Raw genomic sequence first — 21,965 nt, 5'->3', positions numbered from 1 at the left:
TAAAGATTTTTAAATAGCATTTATTATATAAAATAAATAAGCAAGCAAACAATAAAACTACAAAACTTTATATTTAGTTCGTTTATTTATATTTTGGAGAAACCATTATTTAGCTGTATTCGTTATAAAAATCATATAAATTTATTAGAAATTGTATCAAAAAATAATATAAAAACTCAATTATACTAATTATAGAGAAGCCCACTAGTATGCTACAAAATCCCCCGATATTACCTGTAAAAGTATAAGGCAAATATATATCAATATTTTAATAAAGAATCGAAAAATAATTTATGGTAAAGTTTATTTGTAACATTTTGTAAATGTTAAAACTGATAAAATATATCAGAGTTCTGTATAAATTTTCGTCAATTGTTTAGTTCATTTCATAAGGTATATTAAAAGTAAGTTATTTTTTTCACCAGCATTATAAAAAAATGTGAATTGAAAATAAATGGAAAAAACTAGTTTAAAATTTCGTTTAAAACCTTTATATTTCTGTTGAAATTTGAACAACGAAAAGTTGGATAGAAGAGCCAGTTAAATATTACGATTTTCTTAACTTTTCCAGCAAACCACACCAGGCCACAAAAAAATGGACATTCTTATACGAAGTAAATAATAAAAAGATAATGGAAATATCACACAATACTTACTCACAATCTCGAACCAGTAGAAAACAGCGTCAAGACGGTTCAATACGCCGTCGGGGGAGGTTTGATAAATGCTTAGCAGACATTTATCTGTCATGTTTATTCCACTACTGCAAAAAAAAATAATGTTCGTTTTTTTGTAAGTAAATTAATTATTGCATTATTATTGTAAGTAAATTAATTATTGCATTATTAAATTAATTATAATTATTACAAGTAAATTGTCGAGCCATTTTCTTAATCTGTGTAGATTTGTTTTTTAAATTTATAAATAAGTATAGGTAATGGTGCTAACGTACATATTATGAATATTTACAAATTTGTTTAGATTCGCCTATACCTACCTCCAAATGGAAATCGAACTCACAACCGTTGCGTTTACTGTCGCACGCTTATGCCTCAGCCTTACGTCGGCATGGCATTAGTTATTCTTATAAGAATAAATATATAATAGCATAAATAAAAGAACTATATTTTTTAAACCTAGCTATTTAGTATAATATTGGTGAATAATAAGCATACATATATAGATTCTTAAAAATAAGGTGTTCTCAATCAATCCAGCTAGATAAATCCAACTTCGACTAAGATGTCTCTCCAGCTCGGATGGGCAGCGTTCGTGAAGACAGGATTCCTACAATTTTTTTTTAACTTTATATAACATTACTTACAGAAAATGGGTTGTAAATTCTTTATTTTTATTATTTACACGCCAGAGCGGTATTTTGGAATGCTTAGTAAAATGTTGTGTGAGTTCACAGTCTGGTAAACATTCTTCGCAGTAAAGAGAATCTTGGAGCTCCGTTTCTAAGCCTTCAGTGTTGACAGCGTCTAGTGGATATAAGTAGAATAGTTTTTCTGGAATGTTTATAAAAATTATTGAAAAAATTATTGAAAGGCACTATAGGCACTATATTCTACATGGATGGAGGATTCTTAGTCTTCACTTTTACTGAAATTAAATAAACCTTGCCATATTGATAAATCGTTCTCAAGTCTGACATCGATCTTGAGATATCATTTATGATATATAATTTATGACTGATAACGGCATCTCAAGATCGATCTCAGATTTGAAGGCGGTATAAGTAATAATGTTTAATAATTTATTCCACTCAAATAAATATTTAAATAAATAATTAAATTCATAATTCATCAATACATTCAACGAAAAACTTTAAAGACAATTTAATAAAATACTTAAACAATTGTCAAATTACGTAATTATGTGGGTAGAAATTTTCATAGACAAATTAAATTTAAGTACGGCAAACAGAAGGTTTTTCTTTACCTCTGTATTTATTTAAGCACTTCAAATCATCTAAGGTGCAAATAGGACCTAGATTAGAAGGAGTAGGGTAGAAGAATGGTGTGCATTTGCAGAGAGATTCAATAGTTCTGGCGCGACACTTGACTATGCAGGTGCTGTAAGAGTACAAGTCGTTGAATTCTTCCTTCATTTCATCATGAAAGAGACATTGCCGCTGAAAAAAAATTTTTTTATAAATTTAATAACATAATTTTCTTGGTATTAATTAATATTTATTATGTATATAAAATACATAATTAATAAAAATCTATGCCAATTTACGCTACATCCCGCACGTAGCAAAGTAGGCAGAGGGAACCTGGGAAACTAGAGCTAAGACATTTCGTTCCCATTAAGACACTTCTGTTCCTCATTTTCCGCCAAATTCTGGAGGCCTTGCGTCTTGAGAAAACGGAGTGTCTTGACTCTCGGTCTACCTCGGGTATGCAGGACAAAAATATTGCATACAAAAACAAGTTAACAATATAATTTGTACCAATTATACGGCTATTGAGCGAGTTTCTAATCGTCGATTACGACATTCATATTTACAAATTATGAATGCGAATTATCTACTTAAGTTAAGTAAAATGTAGCAAAAGTAAATTTGTTTTCCAAGAATCTTGCTTTATATTGTTGCCTTGCCATTAAAATGTGTAATTTTAGCAAATTATAGATTTACACGGTAGCGCGTTTAGGCCTCTGTGTGTGTGTGACTGTCTCTCTGTGTAAAAGCGACAGTTGTGAGTTCAATTCTCTCGAGGGAATTAATTATTTAATATTTTTATTTCCTCGCTTCGGTTGTTTTACAAAACTCAACGAAAATTCGATGGAATTGCATATTGAGATGAATAATTAGTCATATATTTTTCACGTTGCATCCCGCTCATAGCAGGGAACCTTAACCGGGTAACACTAACAACACTACTAACACTTTCGTTAAGCTAATTAATAAAATTAGTTTTATTTATAAAAGGATAAAAATGGAACCGTTTTTGTTGGATATTTGCGGACTTCTGTGGTTGCTATTTGCTTGACAGTTTTTATTTCAAAGAACACAGCCTGGTTCGGCTGCGCAATCCTCTGTATGACTCGACCGCCAGTCGGGTCGGCGAAATGGGTGGGATCGAAAATTAGGACCTGTAATTTTTATATGTTCGCTTTATAAATTAAATGTATCATCATCATCATCATCATCATCAACAGCCCTCCACTGTTAGGCATAGGCCTTCCCCAATTCTCGCCACGACCCTCGATCCTCAGCTCTTCGGACCCATCCGCTTCCCACCAACCTCTTTATGTCGTCGGCCCATCTGGCCCATAAATGTATTTATTAACATTTATTATAAAATGTGTAAATATTCTTTTGTAAATATATATATGTATTAATAAATGTAAATTAAAGAGGCCGGCGTTCCTGAGGCAGAAGAAACTGTAAAAGCGACGATTGCGGGTTCGATCTCCACTCGAGGAAGTGAAATATTTATACTACAATTTCTTCGTGTGGAACGGAGTGTCTTAACACTGGGTTCCCTCTGTCTAACCTGCTGTCTGCGGGATACAGCGTGAAGCTGATTATTGATTAATATAATACTCACTTCAAACCCTACCATATTATATAAGGTATAGGTGTAGTCATCGACCATAGAGTCTAAAATTACATTAAGTCCATTCAATTGCCCTGGATCATGTTGCCTCTTCATGGTGTAAATAGTCCTGTCAAGTCTATAAAAACGAGATAAAATAAATAATAGTAATTTAAATAACAAGCGATAGTCAATAATGTATTTACTTGATGCCGTAGTAGCGCAGAGACTGTAACGCGACGGTAGTGGGTTCGATTCTTACTGGGGAGAATTAATTATTTAAAAAAATCAGCTTTATGCTGTATTCCGAATATAGCAGGTATTGCAGGGTAGACAGAGGAAATTTTGGAGGCAGTGAGTGTTGAGTGACGGAACTCTACGCCGTACTTTGCCTTGGTACCAGACCGAAGAAATTAAAATATGTATTAATAAATAGTAATTCATTTACTACAGTAACAGCAGCAGTTCATAAATTAATTAAGTTATCTTTTTCAATTGCCTTATTTTGAAAAAAATAACTTCAACTACAAACTTGGCTAAATAAATATTTGATAAATTAATTACAATATCAGTTAAGTTAATTTATTTTAACTAAAATGCCCACAGTGAAATTTAGTAGACATAATTTGATAGAGATATAAAAGTATTAGACTGAGATCCCAGGGCTCCAAGACCTACGTCATTTTAGCAAAGCTGAAATTTTGAGGATTAATAGTCTAATATGTTGTTAAGACTGTATGAATACTCTCTAAATTGAAAGTGAGGACCTTTCAGAGATAGCGCCATCTTAATGTATACATCCAACTACGTTAAAATAGAAACGCTCGTTCTTAAATATATTTTTAAGAATAATGTATAAAATGTATATTTATTATTACCAGACCCTTTACGTGGGCCTTTACACCTGCCAGACGTCTTAAAAGTTGTTTAAAATTGGGGCAAATGGCGTTAAACAATCAAACTTTAATTTTAAATATGTTATTTACGGACTATTTCAAAATCCATCACAAGCACCCAAATCATTCCGATGGCTCAATCATCTTCCCAGACAGAGATATACCATTATTTGGCACTACCTCTAAAAAGGTCCCCAATTTCAAGTTAGTGAGTAAGCGCACTGTCTCAACTACATATTAGACTAATAGTCCTCAAAATTTCAGCTTTACTAAAATGACGTAGGTCTGGCGGCTCTGGGATCTTGGGCCATATCTTTTATGATATAAATTTAGAAAAAACTGACAGGTGTCTACTATTATCAATTATTCAGTAACCATGTCACATACATCATACAAATTGGTATTTACATTTTTCATTAATTAGCGTCCGGACTAATAAATAATTCCATAAATATTTATGAAGCATTTGTCATATTACACTTTAATGTTTAAGGGCCGTTGTGGCGCAACGGCACAAGGGTTTGACTGTAACGCGACGGTTGTGAGTTCGATTCCCACTCGAAGCAGTGAAATATTTATTTACGTTTATATTTCCATTTCTTCGCTTGCGCTTCGCTTCGCGGCGTTGTATTCTGCCACTCAACACGCAAAACCTCCAGAATTCGGCAGAAAGTGAGGACGGAGTGTCTTAACACTAAATTCCCTCTGCCTACTCTCCTGTGTGCGATACAGCGTGAAGCTGATTTAATTTAATAATTTTAATGTCTAAACAAGTACTTGGTAATTTTAATCTAAAATATTCATAATTAAGCACCACCTGCCGTTAGAGTCGTAGCGGAGGACTAGATTGAAAGCGCAACAGAAACCATGTGCTGTTGGATGTACTGAAAAAATCTTGTCGCAGTCCACTAATTCGCCTGCCCAGGCGCATCTTATTAGCATCTCGTTACAGGGTGGAGACAGCTGGAAAAGTATAGCATTCATACTCTACGTCAATTATTTTTTTTATGCTGTATCCCTCTGTCTATCCTGCTGTGTAACTAGCAGGATAGACAGAGGGAACCTGGGAACCTAGTGTTAAGGCAATCCGTTCCCATTTAAACACTTCTGTTTACCGCTTTCTGCCGATTTCTAAAGGCATTGTGCACTTTGTCTCGTTCCCTGAGCGAGGATATGAAAATGTTAAATAATTAATTTCCTAGGCTGGAAATCGAACCCATAACCTACCTCAACCTCAATCTTTTTCATAGTTTTTGGAAAAAGTAGTATAGTAACTAATCGTGTATTTACTTTTTGCTTACCCCACATGGTGTGAAAAATGCGCGAAGAAAAAAGCTATAGAATTATGAAGCACTAGCGGCCCGCTCGCGGTTTCACTCGCGTGAGCTATGTTATTATTAATTTCTGTCTTCATGACTACGTCCTAGTGACGTCTATGCAAAATTTAAGACTCCTAGCATTTGTAGTATAACGAAGTTTCATACAAACTTTCGACCCCAAAAACAACCCCTTAGAAGTCGAATATTGCAAATTCCCGTCTTAGCGAGCAACTACGTCCTATAAATATCACCTATGCAAAATTTGAGATTCCTAGCACATGTACTTTCTGAGATTTCGTGATGAGTGAGTGACCTTTCGATTTTATATATATAGAAAGATTAATAATTTAATTATTTAAATCAAAAAGTATATTATTGTAATTGTTAAGCCTCAAGGGGCGATATAAAATAATATATTTAACGATTATAATATTAATTTCCGAGTGAAACTTGTCGATTTCTCATTTTCGATCTTGCCAATGACCCATTGTTTATAAGCGTCGCTATAAAGGCAAAACACCCTCTGGCTATTGCTTTAACAATATCAACCTATTAATACCCGTCATAGAATAGATGCATGTTATTCTTTTATGCAATTTATTTGAGCAAGCTTTATATTTAACTAGCGGCCCGCTCGCGGTTACCCCCGCGTGAACTATGTTATTATTAATTTCTGTCTCCATGACTACGTACGTCCTAGTGACGTCTATGTAAAATTTGAGACTCCTAGCATTTGTTGTAACGAAGTTTCATACAAACTTTCGACCCGAAAAACAACCCCTTAGAAGTCGAATATTGCAAATTCCCGTCTTAGCGAGCACCTACGTCTTATAAGTAACTCCTATGCTAAATTTGAGATTTCTAGCACATATAGTTTCTGAGATTTCGTGATGAGTGAGTGACCTTTTGATTTTATATATATAGATTAATGTTTTAATTTCGTATAGAATGAACGTTATTTAATGAAAACTAAATAAAAAAAAATCGAATGTCTTATTCGATTTTTGAATTAAAAAGATTTATAGATAATCTACTGTAAAACTGAATTTACATATTTATTAATTATTAATAACATAACAATAGCATCAGCAATATATATAAGTACTAGTGGACCCGAACGCGGCTACGCCCGCTTGAACTATACGAATATTTATTAAATATATTTATGAAATTATTTTCATTTTGAATAGAGAGATGCGTTAAGCAAGCTCATTTTAGGTGACGTTTTCTAACAACAAACTTTGCAAATCGTTGCTTAGCAACGGTCGCATACCGACGGTTGTTATTAACATGGAGGAATAAATTGCATCTCAAATTAATAAGTATTTTAATATATTGGTATATATCGATAATATTACAAATATGAGAAAAAAAAGTATCTTATATTCATCCCGAGACCCTCAAGCATCTCTATATGAGTATTTGATCACAATTAAATTAGCGGTTTGGCCCTGATTGCGTTAAAGACAGACAGACAGACAGAGTTACTTTCGAATTTATAATATAGGTATGGATAAAATAAACTTACCTTTTCCATTAATTTTATTATATTATTGCTATCACCAAGATGTTTCGCGAACGACAACAACAGTGGGTGCAACTGCATAGTTTTATTATATGAAAAATCCAAAAGTCTGACCAACTGTACACAGAATAATTCTACTTCGTGTAAAGATTCATTATTCCGGGCCAGCTCTCTGTAGCTACAAAACAAGTCATTTTATTTATAAAAAATATATTAATTAAGAAATATATTGAGGCCAGTCGTATATCCTCCACACCAAAGCGAAGAAAATGAAATTAGTAACTATTTAATTTCTTCAAGTGGAAATCGAACCTACAACCTGTCGCGTGTCTGCGCCACAGCTGGCCTCAAATTGTAGGTAATGATAAAAAGAAGAACTTACTGTCTCCTCACATAATTCTTAAGATTTTTTTTACTAATCCTGTTAAAATTGCACAGTGTAATGGCAGGGAATCGTATATTTGATATTGGATATGTAGATGATTCCATAGTAACTACCAGTGGATTTGCCAGATTTTCGAACCACAGATAAAACAAAAAGTAGAAAACACCGCCGAACATTGCTGCCACTATTGCGCTTTGAATCAACCTGCAGTTATTAAAACATTTATCATCATCGTCATCATCATCATCATCATCCTATGTCCAGCAGTGGACGAGGACAGGGTGGTCCTCGTCCACTGCTGGACATATGCCTCCCCAAACATTATAGATATCTTAAAATAATGTCAGATTTAAAATAAAAAATAAATTGTGATTTCACAAGTCTTGATATTAAATTCGGTGGGATAAATACTGATGAAGACATCCATTCCCCTATTTTCCCCCCAATTTTCTATACATTATTGAATTCAGCGGAGCGTTTTGTCCAGAATTCGGTGAATAGTGGGGAACGGAATGTCTTAAAAGTAGGTTCCCAGGTTCCCTCTCTGAAACTAAAATAAGTTAAAACATAATGTACCTAATTATAAGGAACAGTACTAGCAACAAGTGACGCAAGTTAACTAGGTCGGCATTAACATATGGCAATAATTGACCTACATCTATGTTTATGACGAAAACAAAAATGTATACCTTTTTAAATTGTTTAATTATTTTATTTTGCAGATTTTAACAAATTAAACTGCAAAAACATTAAAATTTGTTAAAACGACATCTTTATTAATATTAAACTAAATTTCCATAGCTTTTTTTGTTTTTTTTTTTTGCTAATTTTAAAACAATTCTAACATCGATATATCGATATTATATCTGGTTTGACACATATTTCTCTGTCATTAGCAATTTAATAAAAAAAAAACAAACAATAAAAGAATGTCAACATCACTAATTTGTCTGTTAATTTTCGACACAAACAATAAAATAATTTAAAATGTACGTAAAGGTCATTCATTTCTTCTTTACAATATAATATTTAACAAAAACTAAGCATGTATAATTAAAGGGAAGGTTGACGCGTTCTAAAACATTTTATAGCTTTTTTATAGCGGCCCGCCCGCGGCTTCGCCTGCGTGAACTGCGTTATTATTAATTTCTGTCTCCATGATTACCTACGTCCTATAAGTAACTCTTATGCAAAATGCAAAATGTAAGAAGTAGCATATTTATTACGCCGACATTTTAAAAGATAAATACATTTCTTCTTAAAGACGTTGTTAAATAAATAATTTCTAACATATTATTCCCACTTGAAGAAATGCAATATTTAATATTATCACCGCGGAGCGGAGTGTCTTATCACTAGACTCATTTACCTAGCCTGCTACATGCGGTATAATATGAAAATATTAGACATAATATTTAAAATTTTTACCTTTGCCTAAAACCAATATTTTCATCAAAAATCTTCGAAACACCCGCTAGTGAACAATTATGTAAGTACGCTTTCAGTGTCTTCTTAAAAACAGTTCTTAAAACAATTTCAATGCTCACATTCCTTGCTCTTGGCCTATTAATTCTTCTGCGGTAGTCACGCCACCAAATATTGTTTTTAACCGACTTCTGTAAAAGGAAGAGGTTGTTACCTCAGAACTTTTGATTGGGTGAACCGATTTTGACAATGTTTTTTTATTTGGAAGCTGGTGCTTCCCTCATGGTCTTCATTTTTATTTTTCCATTTGCCATGTTATCCATGACAAAATAACAAAACTCTTAAATTTACATTCAGTAGGTATGTGCGCGACAAATGAACGAATAAACCAATATCACGCCAACCAATTTCGATGATTCTTGTTTTATTGGAAAGAATACACTTCAAAGGTTGATGAGAGAGAGATGATGGACTTGATGAGAGTTTGGCGAGGTTTTAATAATTTTTTATTACAAATTAGAATTATTATTTACCATTTTCACTATTTTACCACCAGTGGCAACTGTCATTAATGAAATGTATGCTACGTTTAATGTGAGAAACAAAGGTCAAGCTAGTTACATTTTATAGCATTTAGATAGGGTTCCGTTCGGGTCGTAAAAATAAACATTATTGAAAATAGAAACCTTCCTTACTCCTTACTTATTAGTGAAGCGCTCGGTCGCATTGAAAAGTAATAATTATCGATAGTAAAACTGGTCTGAGAATTATATTTAACTACTAAAAAGTTAATAAATCAATGAGTAATAAATAAATTATTTATTATAACTTATTTAACTTTTTCTAATAAAAATGTATGTTTTTTTAGTATATTTTATTCTGTTAGAAATTAAATTTTATTTTCATTTTAAATAATAAGTTAAACACTAGCAGTTAAAATAAACGTAAGTATCATATATTTAACATCTGAATGTTTTACACATTGTACATTAAATTTTGAAATTATAAAAACAGAGTGTCTTCACCCTCCCTCCGTTTAAGGGTTCACTGAGGGACTTTAAGACCCTCTTAAGTCTCCCCTCCCCCTCCCCCATTTAAATTTAAAAATATTTGATTTATCGATGTAGTAATGCTAAAATATATTATAATATATAAATAACTGTAACATAAAAAATACCTGGGTGGCCTTCAACAGACCTTAATAATTATTTTAATTTTTTTATTTCAATGTAGGCAAAAGGGGCGACCGAGAGGTGACGAAGCGAACTAGGGGTGAAGTCTTTTTACTCTAGATATATTTTCTTTTTTGAAATTTAATTAAATATATATTTATTTATTTAACAGAACCATAAATGCCCTAGAATGCGGACATTGTGAACAAATATGTAATTACAGTTGTTGTTTTGATCCAATCTGGATTTGCATGTTGAAGTGCAATTAAATTTTAAAATCATATTTTATGTAAAATCATTGAAAAACTATCTAATATAGCATTCAACATGTTTGAAAATATATGTACATAGTTTAAATGTCACGAGATGCTATTAAGTATAATAGTATTTTTCCTTTATTATATACTAGCGGCCCGCCCGCGGCTTCGCCTGCGTGAACTGCGTTATTATTAATTTCTGTCTCCATGATTACCTACGTCCTATAAGTAACTCTTATGCAAAATTTGAGATTCCTAGCACATGTAGTTTCTGAGATTTCGTGATGAGTGAGTGACCTTTCGATTTTATATATATAGATATTTACATTTTTTTATTTTATATATATAGATATATAGATATTTACATATTTTGAGGATTATGCGAAGAAAACCTTGTGATCAGAGAACTTGCGTGCTTTATTTATGTACTTTTCCATTAAGTAGCGACAGATGTGTATGAACCCATCGAGAAAACGAAAATATATTATTAATTAAAAGACAAGCTAGTGATTGTAAACGAGACCGGTTGTGGGTTCGATTCCCAGTCGTGGAAATAAAATATTTAATATTTTCTTTTCTTCACTCTAGTGTTGAGTTAGGTTAATGCCAATCCCCCTGCGTGCGGGATACAGCGTGAAGCTAAAAAATAATTAAAATATATAATATTCCACAATTATTGTGACCACTTAGGCTAGTGAAACTTGCACCATCAAAAAAAAAGAAATAATGAAGTCATTGTTTATTTTTAAATGAGGCGATATTATTTAAAAATTATACACCCGTCAGCAAGCAATAATAATATATATATTTATAATTAATAAAGTAAGTAAGTTATTTTCAAGTGACATTCAGTTTAATTGGATTATATGACACCAAGGAAAAAAAATCTTCTCTTTGTTTGGTCCATATTGACATTATTAGCATGTATTATGTTTTAATATAGGCATATAATGTTTAATTATATATGTTTTTTAATATATTTACATCCAATTATAACATTCATATGGAATAAATAGTAGACTTGTATATTTTTTAAGGTAACTTGTCGCCTGATACAAATAAAATCTATAGATATAAATAAAGTTTAAATGTCTGTCTGTGATTTCAAAATATAATAACCATGTTTAAGTGGATATATTTATTAACACAATACTAAAATATAATCAGACAATTTTAAATTTTTCGTCTGTCTGTCTTTTTATTGGTCCGGCCAGTTAAGACACTCCGTTCTCCACTTTCTGCCGAATTCTGGAGGCATTGCATGGCAGAACTCTTTGCTTCGGCACCAGAGCGAAGAAATGGAAATATAAATTAAAATAAATATTTCATCTCTCGAGTGGGGAATCGAACCCACAACCAGTCGGTTTTACAGTCACACTTTGTGCCTTTGGGCCACAACTGGCCTCACGACTGGTCTCGTGATATAGATAGACGTATATGAAATAACTAAACATTTTTCTATTAAGCACAACATATTTTACAAGCAGTCATAAATTACGATTTATTAAGTGTATATTATAACTTCTCTATATACGCTTCAAAAATATTTTTTAATAAAATAATAATAAAATATTCATATAGTTCAAGCAGGCGAAGCCGCGCGGGGGCTAGTACCTATTATAATATTTTTTGTACATGTTAATAACTTCTATCAGGTCGCGCCGTTGTGGCATGAACGGTGTAAAATGTGAAGGTCTTAAATTCAATTCCGTCTTAAGTTAAAGTTTATATTATGTTTTTCAAGTTTATATTATGCTAGACAAATTGCAATATTGGATGTCATTATTGTTTTATATAATTCTTTAGCAATATTTCTTATTTAAAAAAAAACAATATTAAAATAGAAAATCTAAGAGCTGTCTAGATGTTTTTAACCGACTTCTGTAAGAAAAGGAGGTTATCAAGTCGACTGATTTTTTTTTTTTTAGTGTTTGTTACCTCATAACTTTTGTGAATCGATTTGGATATTTTTTTTTATTTGAAAGGTAAAGCTTCCCGAGTGGTCCCATGTTTTTTTGTCCATGTCTGACAATGGTATCTATGAGAAAATCACATAAGTCTTAAATTTGCATTATGCATGTGCGCGACAAATAGACGTATAACTCAATGTCGCCAACCAACCGATTTTGATGATTCTTTTTTTATTTGAAAGAATATACTTCAAGGATAATTTGGTGAAAGTTTGCTTAGGTTCCGATTATGGGATCCGGCCAAAATTGAGAAAGTTTGTTCTTTTTTTGGTAAAAAATTGATTATACTGTAATAGTTATAAGCAAAAACTTTTTAAATTGGTATCAGAAGTGAGATTCCGACCGACCGACTTCAAAATTATAAAATCTTTGTCAAATTATTTTTCACTTTTTAGTTCGTTGTTAGAAGTCGGTTTTTCCTTTTTGTTAAAAAATAATTTATTTAATAAACGTTGCAAAATATTCCTTAAAATTCATTATGTGAGACAATGTGTCACAATGTGACCAGTTGGTCAGAGCGCTTGGACGGTTTCCAAGAGGCGCGGGTTCAAATCCCGCTACGTTCAAATTATATGTTTTCTAAAATATATTTTTATTTTCTAAGTGTGGAATAATACTTTAAAAATGTAAAAAAATATTACATAGAGTCCATGCCTGTACCACGTCACCTACTATTACAGCGGCGTTGTAAATAACAGACAAAGGGGGCCCCAGCATTCGTGCTGCAATCAACCCGCCATTGGTTACATCTGAACTTAAATAGAGTTCGTACACGATAATTTTACATAAATACATATGAAATCACTGTATAAAACACGAAATGATTGCTCTGCGGGCAATTCCGCCATATTTAATAACCTGCCGTGTTGGTTTGATCAGTGATATATAGGTACCTACTGAAATGATCAATTTGTGTATATTTTAAATTATACCTGGCAGATCTAGGTTCGAATAAGCACCTTGGGAGCGCAAGCGTGTAATTTTCTATATACTCTATCTACAATATATTGGAAATTGTAGATAGTATTGGAAATTTTAATTAGCTGTTAGATATTCTTTGGAGTATATAGATGGAAATTACGATTTTTCTTTAAAAAAAATATATATATTATAATACTAAAAGCAAATTTAAAACCATGTCAGCGATACTTAATTCTATAAATAAACTGAAATATCAACACAAACCATTTTTGATTTTTAAATGTTCCAAGTTTAATTGTAAACCAAACTATTTACTTAATCTGGCCATAAATACTGTTACAATTAAAAACAAACAAAATATTACTTTTGAATTTCGAATCTGTCATTTTATACGATTGTTCATCGTTTTCTTATTTTCGCGCCAATATATTGTAAACTAAAATGGAGTGGGGTGATAAAGAGAACCGAATCGCTATAATTTCATTACATAAAATAAGTATGGAGTTAATCCAATTTTTAAAATCTATTTGTTCGATGCAGGGTGCTTGTTAATACAGGCAGCAGGCAGCTCAAGCATTAGCTTGCTTTGCCTTGTACCAGAGTGTACACCAGAGCGAAGAAATGAGAATATTAATAAATATTAATTAATTCCCCTGAGTGGGAATCGGACCCAGAACCGTCGCAGACGTTAACAGTCACACGTATATTTTTAACTAGTGGGCGGGCGCAGCTTCGCCTGCTTATTTGGACCCTTATGGGTGAATTCTAATAAACCATGAAACATGTGTTCAATACTTTTAATAGTCTGAAGTTCAAATTTTATAACAATTGGTGCCGATTTAAAAAAATCTATACTAACTTTCAACCTCTTATTTTCACCCTTGGAGGGAGAATTCTAGAAAACGATGAAACACGTATTCAATTAAAAACCTTTAAAAATCAAAATTTCAATTTTTATAACAATCGGTGCCGATTTAATTTTTTTCCATACAAACTTTCAACCCCTATTTCACCCACAGTATCTGGCAACAAGTACGTAAATATTAATTAAAATTAACATAAACGTTGATAAATTTTAAGAGCATCTTGAATTTTATGTTTATTATGTTTCTATTGCCCCAATAAAAATCGAGTTAAATTAAACAAATATATTTATACATCCTCTATACTTCCATTACTTTGTTAGTCACTGGCCATATAGAGACATTGAGGGTTCCTCACGAGCTCTAATAACAGATTATAAATCCAAATATCATTTATATACCCACATATTAACATTCCCTCGTGTCACGTTTGAACTAAAAACCATCAAGCCGCCGACACATACCAAAAGAGAAATGACGGCGTCAATACTGTTTTGCTGCAGGCATTCCTCAAAAACTTCTTTTTACAAGCTGAATTTCCACTAAATCCCCCATCCATATATGTAATATTATTGGTTAATTAAAACTAACGGCGTGTTATGACATTTCAGACGGTCGGTATACAGTTCGATGTCCTGTTGGTACAATGGATGAATTAATTTTATGGGTGTTTCAATCCGAATTCGTAATTATACGCACCAAATTCGCTATTTAATTTTGAAATTAACATTTTTTTTAGTTTAAATTAATAATTTTATGCCCTTTTGCGTGTTATTTCAATAATTAAAATTAAAAAAATATATTGGATTCGCAATTATTGGGAAATCCTTGTCTTTAAACGTAAGAAAAGCGATGTAGATTTTCTTTGATTTTAATCTGCTATTTGAGCTGATTCAAATATAGTTTTACATCTTTGATTTTTTTCTGTGTTATACCAGTTTTAGCATATATTAGTCTACGGTTATTGATTATGTTTATTTTCTCTTTCTTTCTGATGAGGATGCCTGTGATTCAAATTTAAAACTTTGCACTTTTTTTTTACACTTTGGTTTCTAGCTGAAATGAACTAAATGCTCTAGAAAACGAATTATCCATTGTGTTTAGTGCTTTGTTTATTGTAAAAATCTTAGTAATAAAGAATTCTTTATGGTCTTTATGGACTAAGAAGAAAAATGTACAAATAATTGACTTTTTCAAGACGAATTAATTTAAAGTGAATAAGGACGATTTTGGTAAAATGATTAATTTGAAGTAAAAAATTTGCAATTTGATGAGTAGGCCAGTCGTGGGGCAGGGGAAAAAAGTATGACTGTAAGACCAACTGGTTGTAGATTCGGTTTGAGGAGATGAATTATTTATTTAAATTTATATTTTCATTTCTTCGCTTTGGTGTCGAAGCAAATGCCTCCGGAATTTGGCAGGAACTGGGGAACGGAGTGCCTTAACACTAGGTTCCCTCTGCCTACCCTGCTGTGTGCGGGATACAGCGTGACGCTGATTTAATTTCTGATTTTTGATGTGTTAAAGAATGAATTTGGAGTGAAAAACCTAAATTTTTTTCAGAATACATGCATTTCAAAAGTTATGCTTATCATTATTATGTTACAAATTAACAGATTCTTAGATCAATTTCTTATATAAGGCAGGTGACATTCTCAAGATATGAAAAAAAAACGACGTTATTTGAACGATTTCATACAAGTAAGTAAAGTTGAAATTTTACTTAACTAGGAACCTACTTAAGAAATAGCCCTATTGTGTTGTAAATTGTAATACTATTCTTAGAATTTTTTAATGATATATTTCTTTATGATTTATATATATTTATTAAAGTTTCCAGTCCGTTAATAGGCAGTAAAAACATTAAAATGGTAAGGGTAAGCAATAACCTGGAATACGTCTGGAACGTAAAACGTTTAACAAATTGCCCAGTAAAAACGCGATTGGTTCCCCGACCTCGTAATAATATGTTACGATAGTTATATATTAGTAGACAACTTGTGGAAACGGAGAAATCGTAAAAATATTAACCTAATTATAGAAATTTTATTGAAGATAGTGACAAAAATCTCCTTCGTTTAAAATCAAAATCTAAAAAGTTATTAAATAGTATGGAAATTCAATAAGCACATTGTAAATGCTTGTACTATATATATAGCGTTTATTTTTTTAGCTTCCCGAGTAGCAGAGTAGGCAGACTAAACCTGAGAACCTAGTGATAAGTCACTGTTACCATTAAGACACTTTCGTTCCCTGCTATCATGCTTGAGGCATTACGTGATCAGTGGCGGTATCCAACACCGCGCTCTGTCTCGTCACCAGAGCCAGGAAATGGAAATATTAAATATTATATTCCCCCGAGTGGAAATCGAATGATTTACATTATCTACCGCTTTCAACTAAGGTCCTTATTTTTGTAAGTTTTTTCATCAAACTTGATTTAGTTATTAAATATAACAAACAGCATTTGTTCACATAAACTAACGACTTCGGCGGCTTTAATACAATTTTAACACTATTTCACATTAATTTTAACTGCCATTTTCTAAATAAAAACTTACATTGTCGATATAGAGCAATTTAAAATACTTACATCTTTTTATAAGACGGTGGCCATTAAACGACTGGTTCCGATCACAAATACGCTCTACTAACCAAACTTGGCAGGAGTTTATTAAGCCAGTTAAATGATTATACTTTTTTCCAATAATACTCGATTTCATTGAAACAAAAATGGATAAATTATACCCTTTCAAGCAATAAAATGCAAAGATTTCTTTTGTTTTAAATAAGCGGTGTCTCCGGGTTGCGGCTGGTACTTTTTTACAGGACTGCGCGAGGCGAAGGAGGGTTCTGTGTTTGAGTGTATTTATGTATGAATATCTTTAATTCTTCGTGTTCCGTAAATTTTATATGGATCCCGAATATTATTTTTTTATTTCAATGTCAATGTCAGCTTCACGCTGTATCCTGCACACAGCAGGGTAGGCAGAGAGAACCTAGTGTTAATCACTCCGTTCTCCGTTTTCTGGTGAATTCTGGAGGCATTGCGTGTTGAGTTTTGAGAGTTCCAGAGCGAAGAAACATAAATAAATATTACACTTCCTCAAGTGGAGATCGAACCCACAACGGTCACCTTTGCGCCGCTGCGCCACGACGGCCTTAATTCTTAATGTTTTTTTAAATTTAACGTCAGATTTTTAATGAATTCCTTGAGGAAGCCTTGTGGAAGGCCCTTCTCCAAAATTTTAGACACACATATTGAAGTAAAAATCCATTTAAAATATAATTTTTGGTTATATAGTGGTTGTTGAACCTGCATGTTACAGCTGTAACGTTTGTCAGAACAGTTCAAACTCTGCCAAACACATTGCACAGAGAAGAATAACAATTAACCAGAACTAAGCAAAACGCATATAGATAATAGTTTACTGTCAAAAATTAATTTAAATTAATAGATTTTGCTAATTTTATCATAAGTCGGGAGCCTGAATTAGCAAAGATCAAAACGATTCTGTGTTGGTGGCGCTTGCACGATTGATTACCATCGCTCGTGGTGGTGGTGGTGCTAATGAACTAGACTGCGTTATGGTTCGTTGATGACAATTATAGATTAGTTCATTTGTAATGTGAGCTTTACCGTGGTAAAACTTAAAGGAAGATTTCATATGTACAATGTTGATTGGTACAATTATATTTTTAGATTTGTTTACAACCATATTTTCCCTAGATTTTTTATTTGTGCAATAATATTTTTTATTTCTTTTCTTTTTTAGGGTTCCGTGAAAATGGAAAATGGAAAAAAACTTTTAATTTTTGTATTTCCTATGTGTTTTTTATGTGCAATAAAGAATATATTAAATGGAATATTTACATGATCTTTGTTGTCCGTCTGTTAGTATGACTGTCCGTCTATATTTTATATTTTCATATTTTCTTCACTCTGGTTTCGCGACAAAATTGCTAAAAATGGAAATTAATATTTATTTGACAAATAAAAAAATCATTACAAGCTTATATTGTAGTTCTTTTCCATATGAAAATAGTGCAACACAACACCCATAAACTTATGTTTGTCAACTTTTATAAGTTCGAGTTCAAATTAATCTACAGTCCTGAAATTGATATGGAACTCTCGGTGGACGAGTCCGACTCGCACTTGACCTGTTTTTCATTTGTAACAACAATCAACGCTTACGACCATATCTTTGCATAAATGCTCTTCTTTCTAAAGCATTTGATGGGGTTGATTTAAAAGCTGGTTTTATTTCTGCGCTTTAAGATCAGTGCCCCCCTAGAATAAAAAATATGCCCCGGAAAATTAAAAAAAGAAACAACAATTCCTCGAACGTATTTGTTCAAAGATAAAGGCCCCCAGAAAATATTACGTTTTGACGTTTTGAAGTACGGAACCCTGAAAATATAGAAATAGCCCTGTCAAAAGAAAGACAGACAAACGAAAGTTTTCAGTTCACTACCCAACTTGCAACATCTCTAAAATACGTGAAAGAAAGATAGTTAAGGAAAACTCACAATAATTATGTGACAATCAAATGCAATTTATATATTTAATTATATATATATTGCAACTCATTCTAAGTAGATTAATATTAATACAAAAAGTTACTAACATTGTTATTTAACTAACGTCACATACTATTATTAATCTGCTTTTCCCCGTGTGTCGGTAGTTCAGTGTAAGAGTGTGCGTTTGACGGCTATCAAAATACATCTCGACAGCGATAAGTCGATGCTTGTGATCACAGTGTATATGCCTACGGACGCGGCGGTCAACCTCGTTGATTTCACGGACTGTATGGGTGAAATAAGTGCTTTAGTGGAGACAAACAGTATTGAATCTGTTTTTATTCTCGGCGACTTCAATGCACATCCCGGAGAGCAATTTTCGCGTGAACTTATAAATTTTTGTAACGAAAACAAGTGGTCGTGCGTAGATACGGATTTACTACCCAGTGACACCTATACGTACGTTAGTGATTCACATGGTTCTCGTAGATGGCTTGATCATTGTGTCGTTACGAGCGCCGCGCGGCATTCTGTACTTAATGCATCTGTTATGTATAATAATGTCTACTGGTCCGATCATTTTCCCTTATTAATTGAATGTAATTTAAGTAAGATTCAGTTGAAAATTGTGGCCCCCTCACCATCTTTAAATAAAATTAAATGGGCTGAAAGGGATAGTGATCAGATACAGAAGTATACCGATAGCTGTAATAGTAAATTATGTTTGATAACCCTTCCGGTAGATTTATATTCATGTGCTGACAAAAAATGTTCAAGTGCTGATCATAAAAGCAAAATAGCGTCCATGTATGACGAGATTATATGTATTCTGAGAGATTCAGCCGAATGTAGCTATATAGATAAAAGAATTAAGAGGCATAAGTGTATTGCAGGCTGGAATAAACACGTCAGTACCGCTCACGGGGAAGCTCGGTTTTGGTATCAGTCCTGGATATTATACGGTAAACCTTATACTGGCTTCATTTACGATAAAATGCACGAGTCGAGAAAATTATTTAAAAGTAAATTAAAATATTGTCAAAATAATGAAAAACAAATAAAATTGGATATTATTGCTCAAAATTATGCTAATAAAGATTTTAATAAATTTTGGAATAACACTAATAAACTGAATCCAAAATCGAGCCTTCCCGTGAGTGTAGATGGTAAATTTAATCCGACTGATATAGCGAATGCTTTCCGTAAACACTTTAAAGTAGTGTCTCCTCTCCTTCCGCAGTCGCAGGTGTTCGATGCTGGATGTCGTGACGGGGACTTCACTGTGGGGTTTTCGGAGTGTGAGGTTGCCTCAATTATTAAAGAAATGGTTAGGGGTAAGTCCCCCGGGCACGACGATCTTAGTGTCGAGCATCTGAAGTACGCAGGATTGCACTTGCCGCGAGTTCTTACGATGTTCTTTAACTTATGTATGAGTCATTGTTATTTACCGGATAAGTTAATGTGCACTCTTGTTGTACCTGTTGTAAAGAATAGAACGGGGGATGCCTCCGACTTGTCCAATTATAGACCTATATCCTTGGCTACGATTATAGCTAAGGTGCTGGACGGTTTGCTTGACAGAAGATTGGCCGACAGTATCAAACTCCATGACTTACAGTTTGGTTTTAAGCCTGGTCTGTCTACAGAGAGTGCCATTTTCTGTCTTAAGCAGACTGTGCAGTACTACACAGCTCGAAAAACTCCGGTGTATGCTTGCTTTTTGGACTTGTCGAAGGCATTCGATTTAGTTTCTTACAATTTATTGTGGAATAAGCTACAGTGTGAAACCGATCTGCCTCTGGATGTTATATCAATATTTAAATATTGGTATGACAACCAGAGGAATTGTGTCAAATGGGCTGGAAAGCAGTCGAATGATTACAGTTTGGAATGTGGAGTGAGGCAGGGGGGATTGTCCTCACCCATGCTTTTTAACTTTTATGTTAACAAGCTGATCGAGGGGCTCAGCAGCACCTACATAGGATGTCATGTAGGAGGGACGTGCATCAACAACATCAGCTATGCAGACGATATGGTGCTGCTGAGCCCGTCGATCGGTGCTTTGAATAAGTTGCTTCACATGTGTGAAGAGTACGCGGTGGCCCATAAATGGGCTTAGATATAATGCATCTAAAAGTGAGTTCATGGTTTTCCAGGCGAAGGACCTGAGGAGTCAACGGACAGTAACTAGTGTTGATCTAGGGGGCACTCAGTTAAAAAGAGTTGACCGATTTAAATATCTAGGTCACTGGGTCACTGAGACTTTGTCAGACACGGTGGATATAGAAAGAGAGCGTAGGGCGCTGTCTGTCCGCTGTAACATGTTGATTCACAGATTTGCGCGTTGTAGCCAACAGGTCAAACTGACGCTTTTCAAAGCCTACTGTCAAACGTTCTACACGTGCAGTCTGTGGGTCAACTTTACGCAGCGGACATACGGCGCACTGCGCGTTCAATATAATAATGCTTTCAGGATGTTGTTCGATCTGCCGCGCTTTTGTAGCGCGTCGTTGATGTTTGCCGAGTCGCGTACCGATTGTTTCCCCGCGATTATTAGAAAGCGGTGCGCTTCGCTGTGGGCGCGAGTGCGCGGAGCATCGAACACCATCCTGAGCACGTTGGCTGACCGATGGGACTCCCCATTGCTTAGTCGCTGGGCTAATCTCCATGCTCCTGCTACCAGCTACAGTCAATAGTGTAGGAGTCTCAACGGAAGCCAGTTTTTGTTTTTTTTGTTTGTATATGTGTGTGTTTGTGTTTGTATTAACATAGGGTAAGTTTTAATTGTTACTAACAAGTGGACTAATGTCTTAAATAAATAAATTTATTATTATTATTATTATTAAAATTGTTAATAATTGTCAGTCTCAGCGCGGCTTTGCCCGCTTTAACTATGCGAATATCTGTTTAATATTATTTATTTTAGAATAATTATCTATACTGGTATACATTTTATGAATCGTTATTTAATAATTAGAGATTTTATTTGATTTTGTTCGCAAAAATTGTCGTATTTCGGAAATAACGGATTTTAAATAGCAAATAATATAAGTATTACCAGCTATATAAGTATCAATAATTTGAAAACACAAAAAAAAAAACATGAAATAAGCTAAAGTAATATAAAATATTTAAAAAAATCGTTGATGACTATTGA

The 21,965-nt window shown here is 33.3% G+C and overlaps 1 protein-coding gene and 1 pseudogene across 1 annotated transcript; one reads left to right on the top strand and one right to left on the bottom strand.

Moving 5' to 3' along the window:
- Window positions 1-83: 83 nt before the first annotated feature.
- LOC146536682 (sodium channel protein Nach-like) lies at window positions 84-9,667 on the bottom strand. Its single transcript, XM_085189621.1, has 11 exons — window positions 9,632-9,667; window positions 9,102-9,289; window positions 7,671-7,877; window positions 7,292-7,466; window positions 5,262-5,407; window positions 3,561-3,687; window positions 2,953-3,102; window positions 1,945-2,137; window positions 1,325-1,511; window positions 657-763; window positions 84-234 (listed from the first exon to the last, which is right to left on the bottom strand). Exons 1-11 carry the CDS (start codon window positions 9,665-9,667, stop codon window positions 110-112), a joined length of 1,641 nt encoding a protein of 546 aa, XP_085045747.1. The 3' UTR covers window positions 84-109.
- A 9,287-nt stretch (window positions 9,668-18,954) lies between these two features.
- LOC146536681 (uncharacterized) lies at window positions 18,955-21,641 on the top strand (annotated as a pseudogene).
- The last annotated feature ends 324 nt before the right edge of the window (window positions 21,642-21,965 follow it).

This window comes from Heliconius melpomene, chromosome 8 (assembly GCF_056956725.1).
Source record: "Heliconius melpomene rosina isolate 202511_hmr_F chromosome 8, ASM5695672v1, whole genome shotgun sequence".
Lineage (NCBI taxonomy): Eukaryota > Metazoa > Arthropoda > Insecta > Lepidoptera > Nymphalidae > Heliconius > Heliconius melpomene.
Note: the sequence above shows the minus strand (reverse complement) of the source record. Positions and strands in the feature narration are given on the sequence as shown.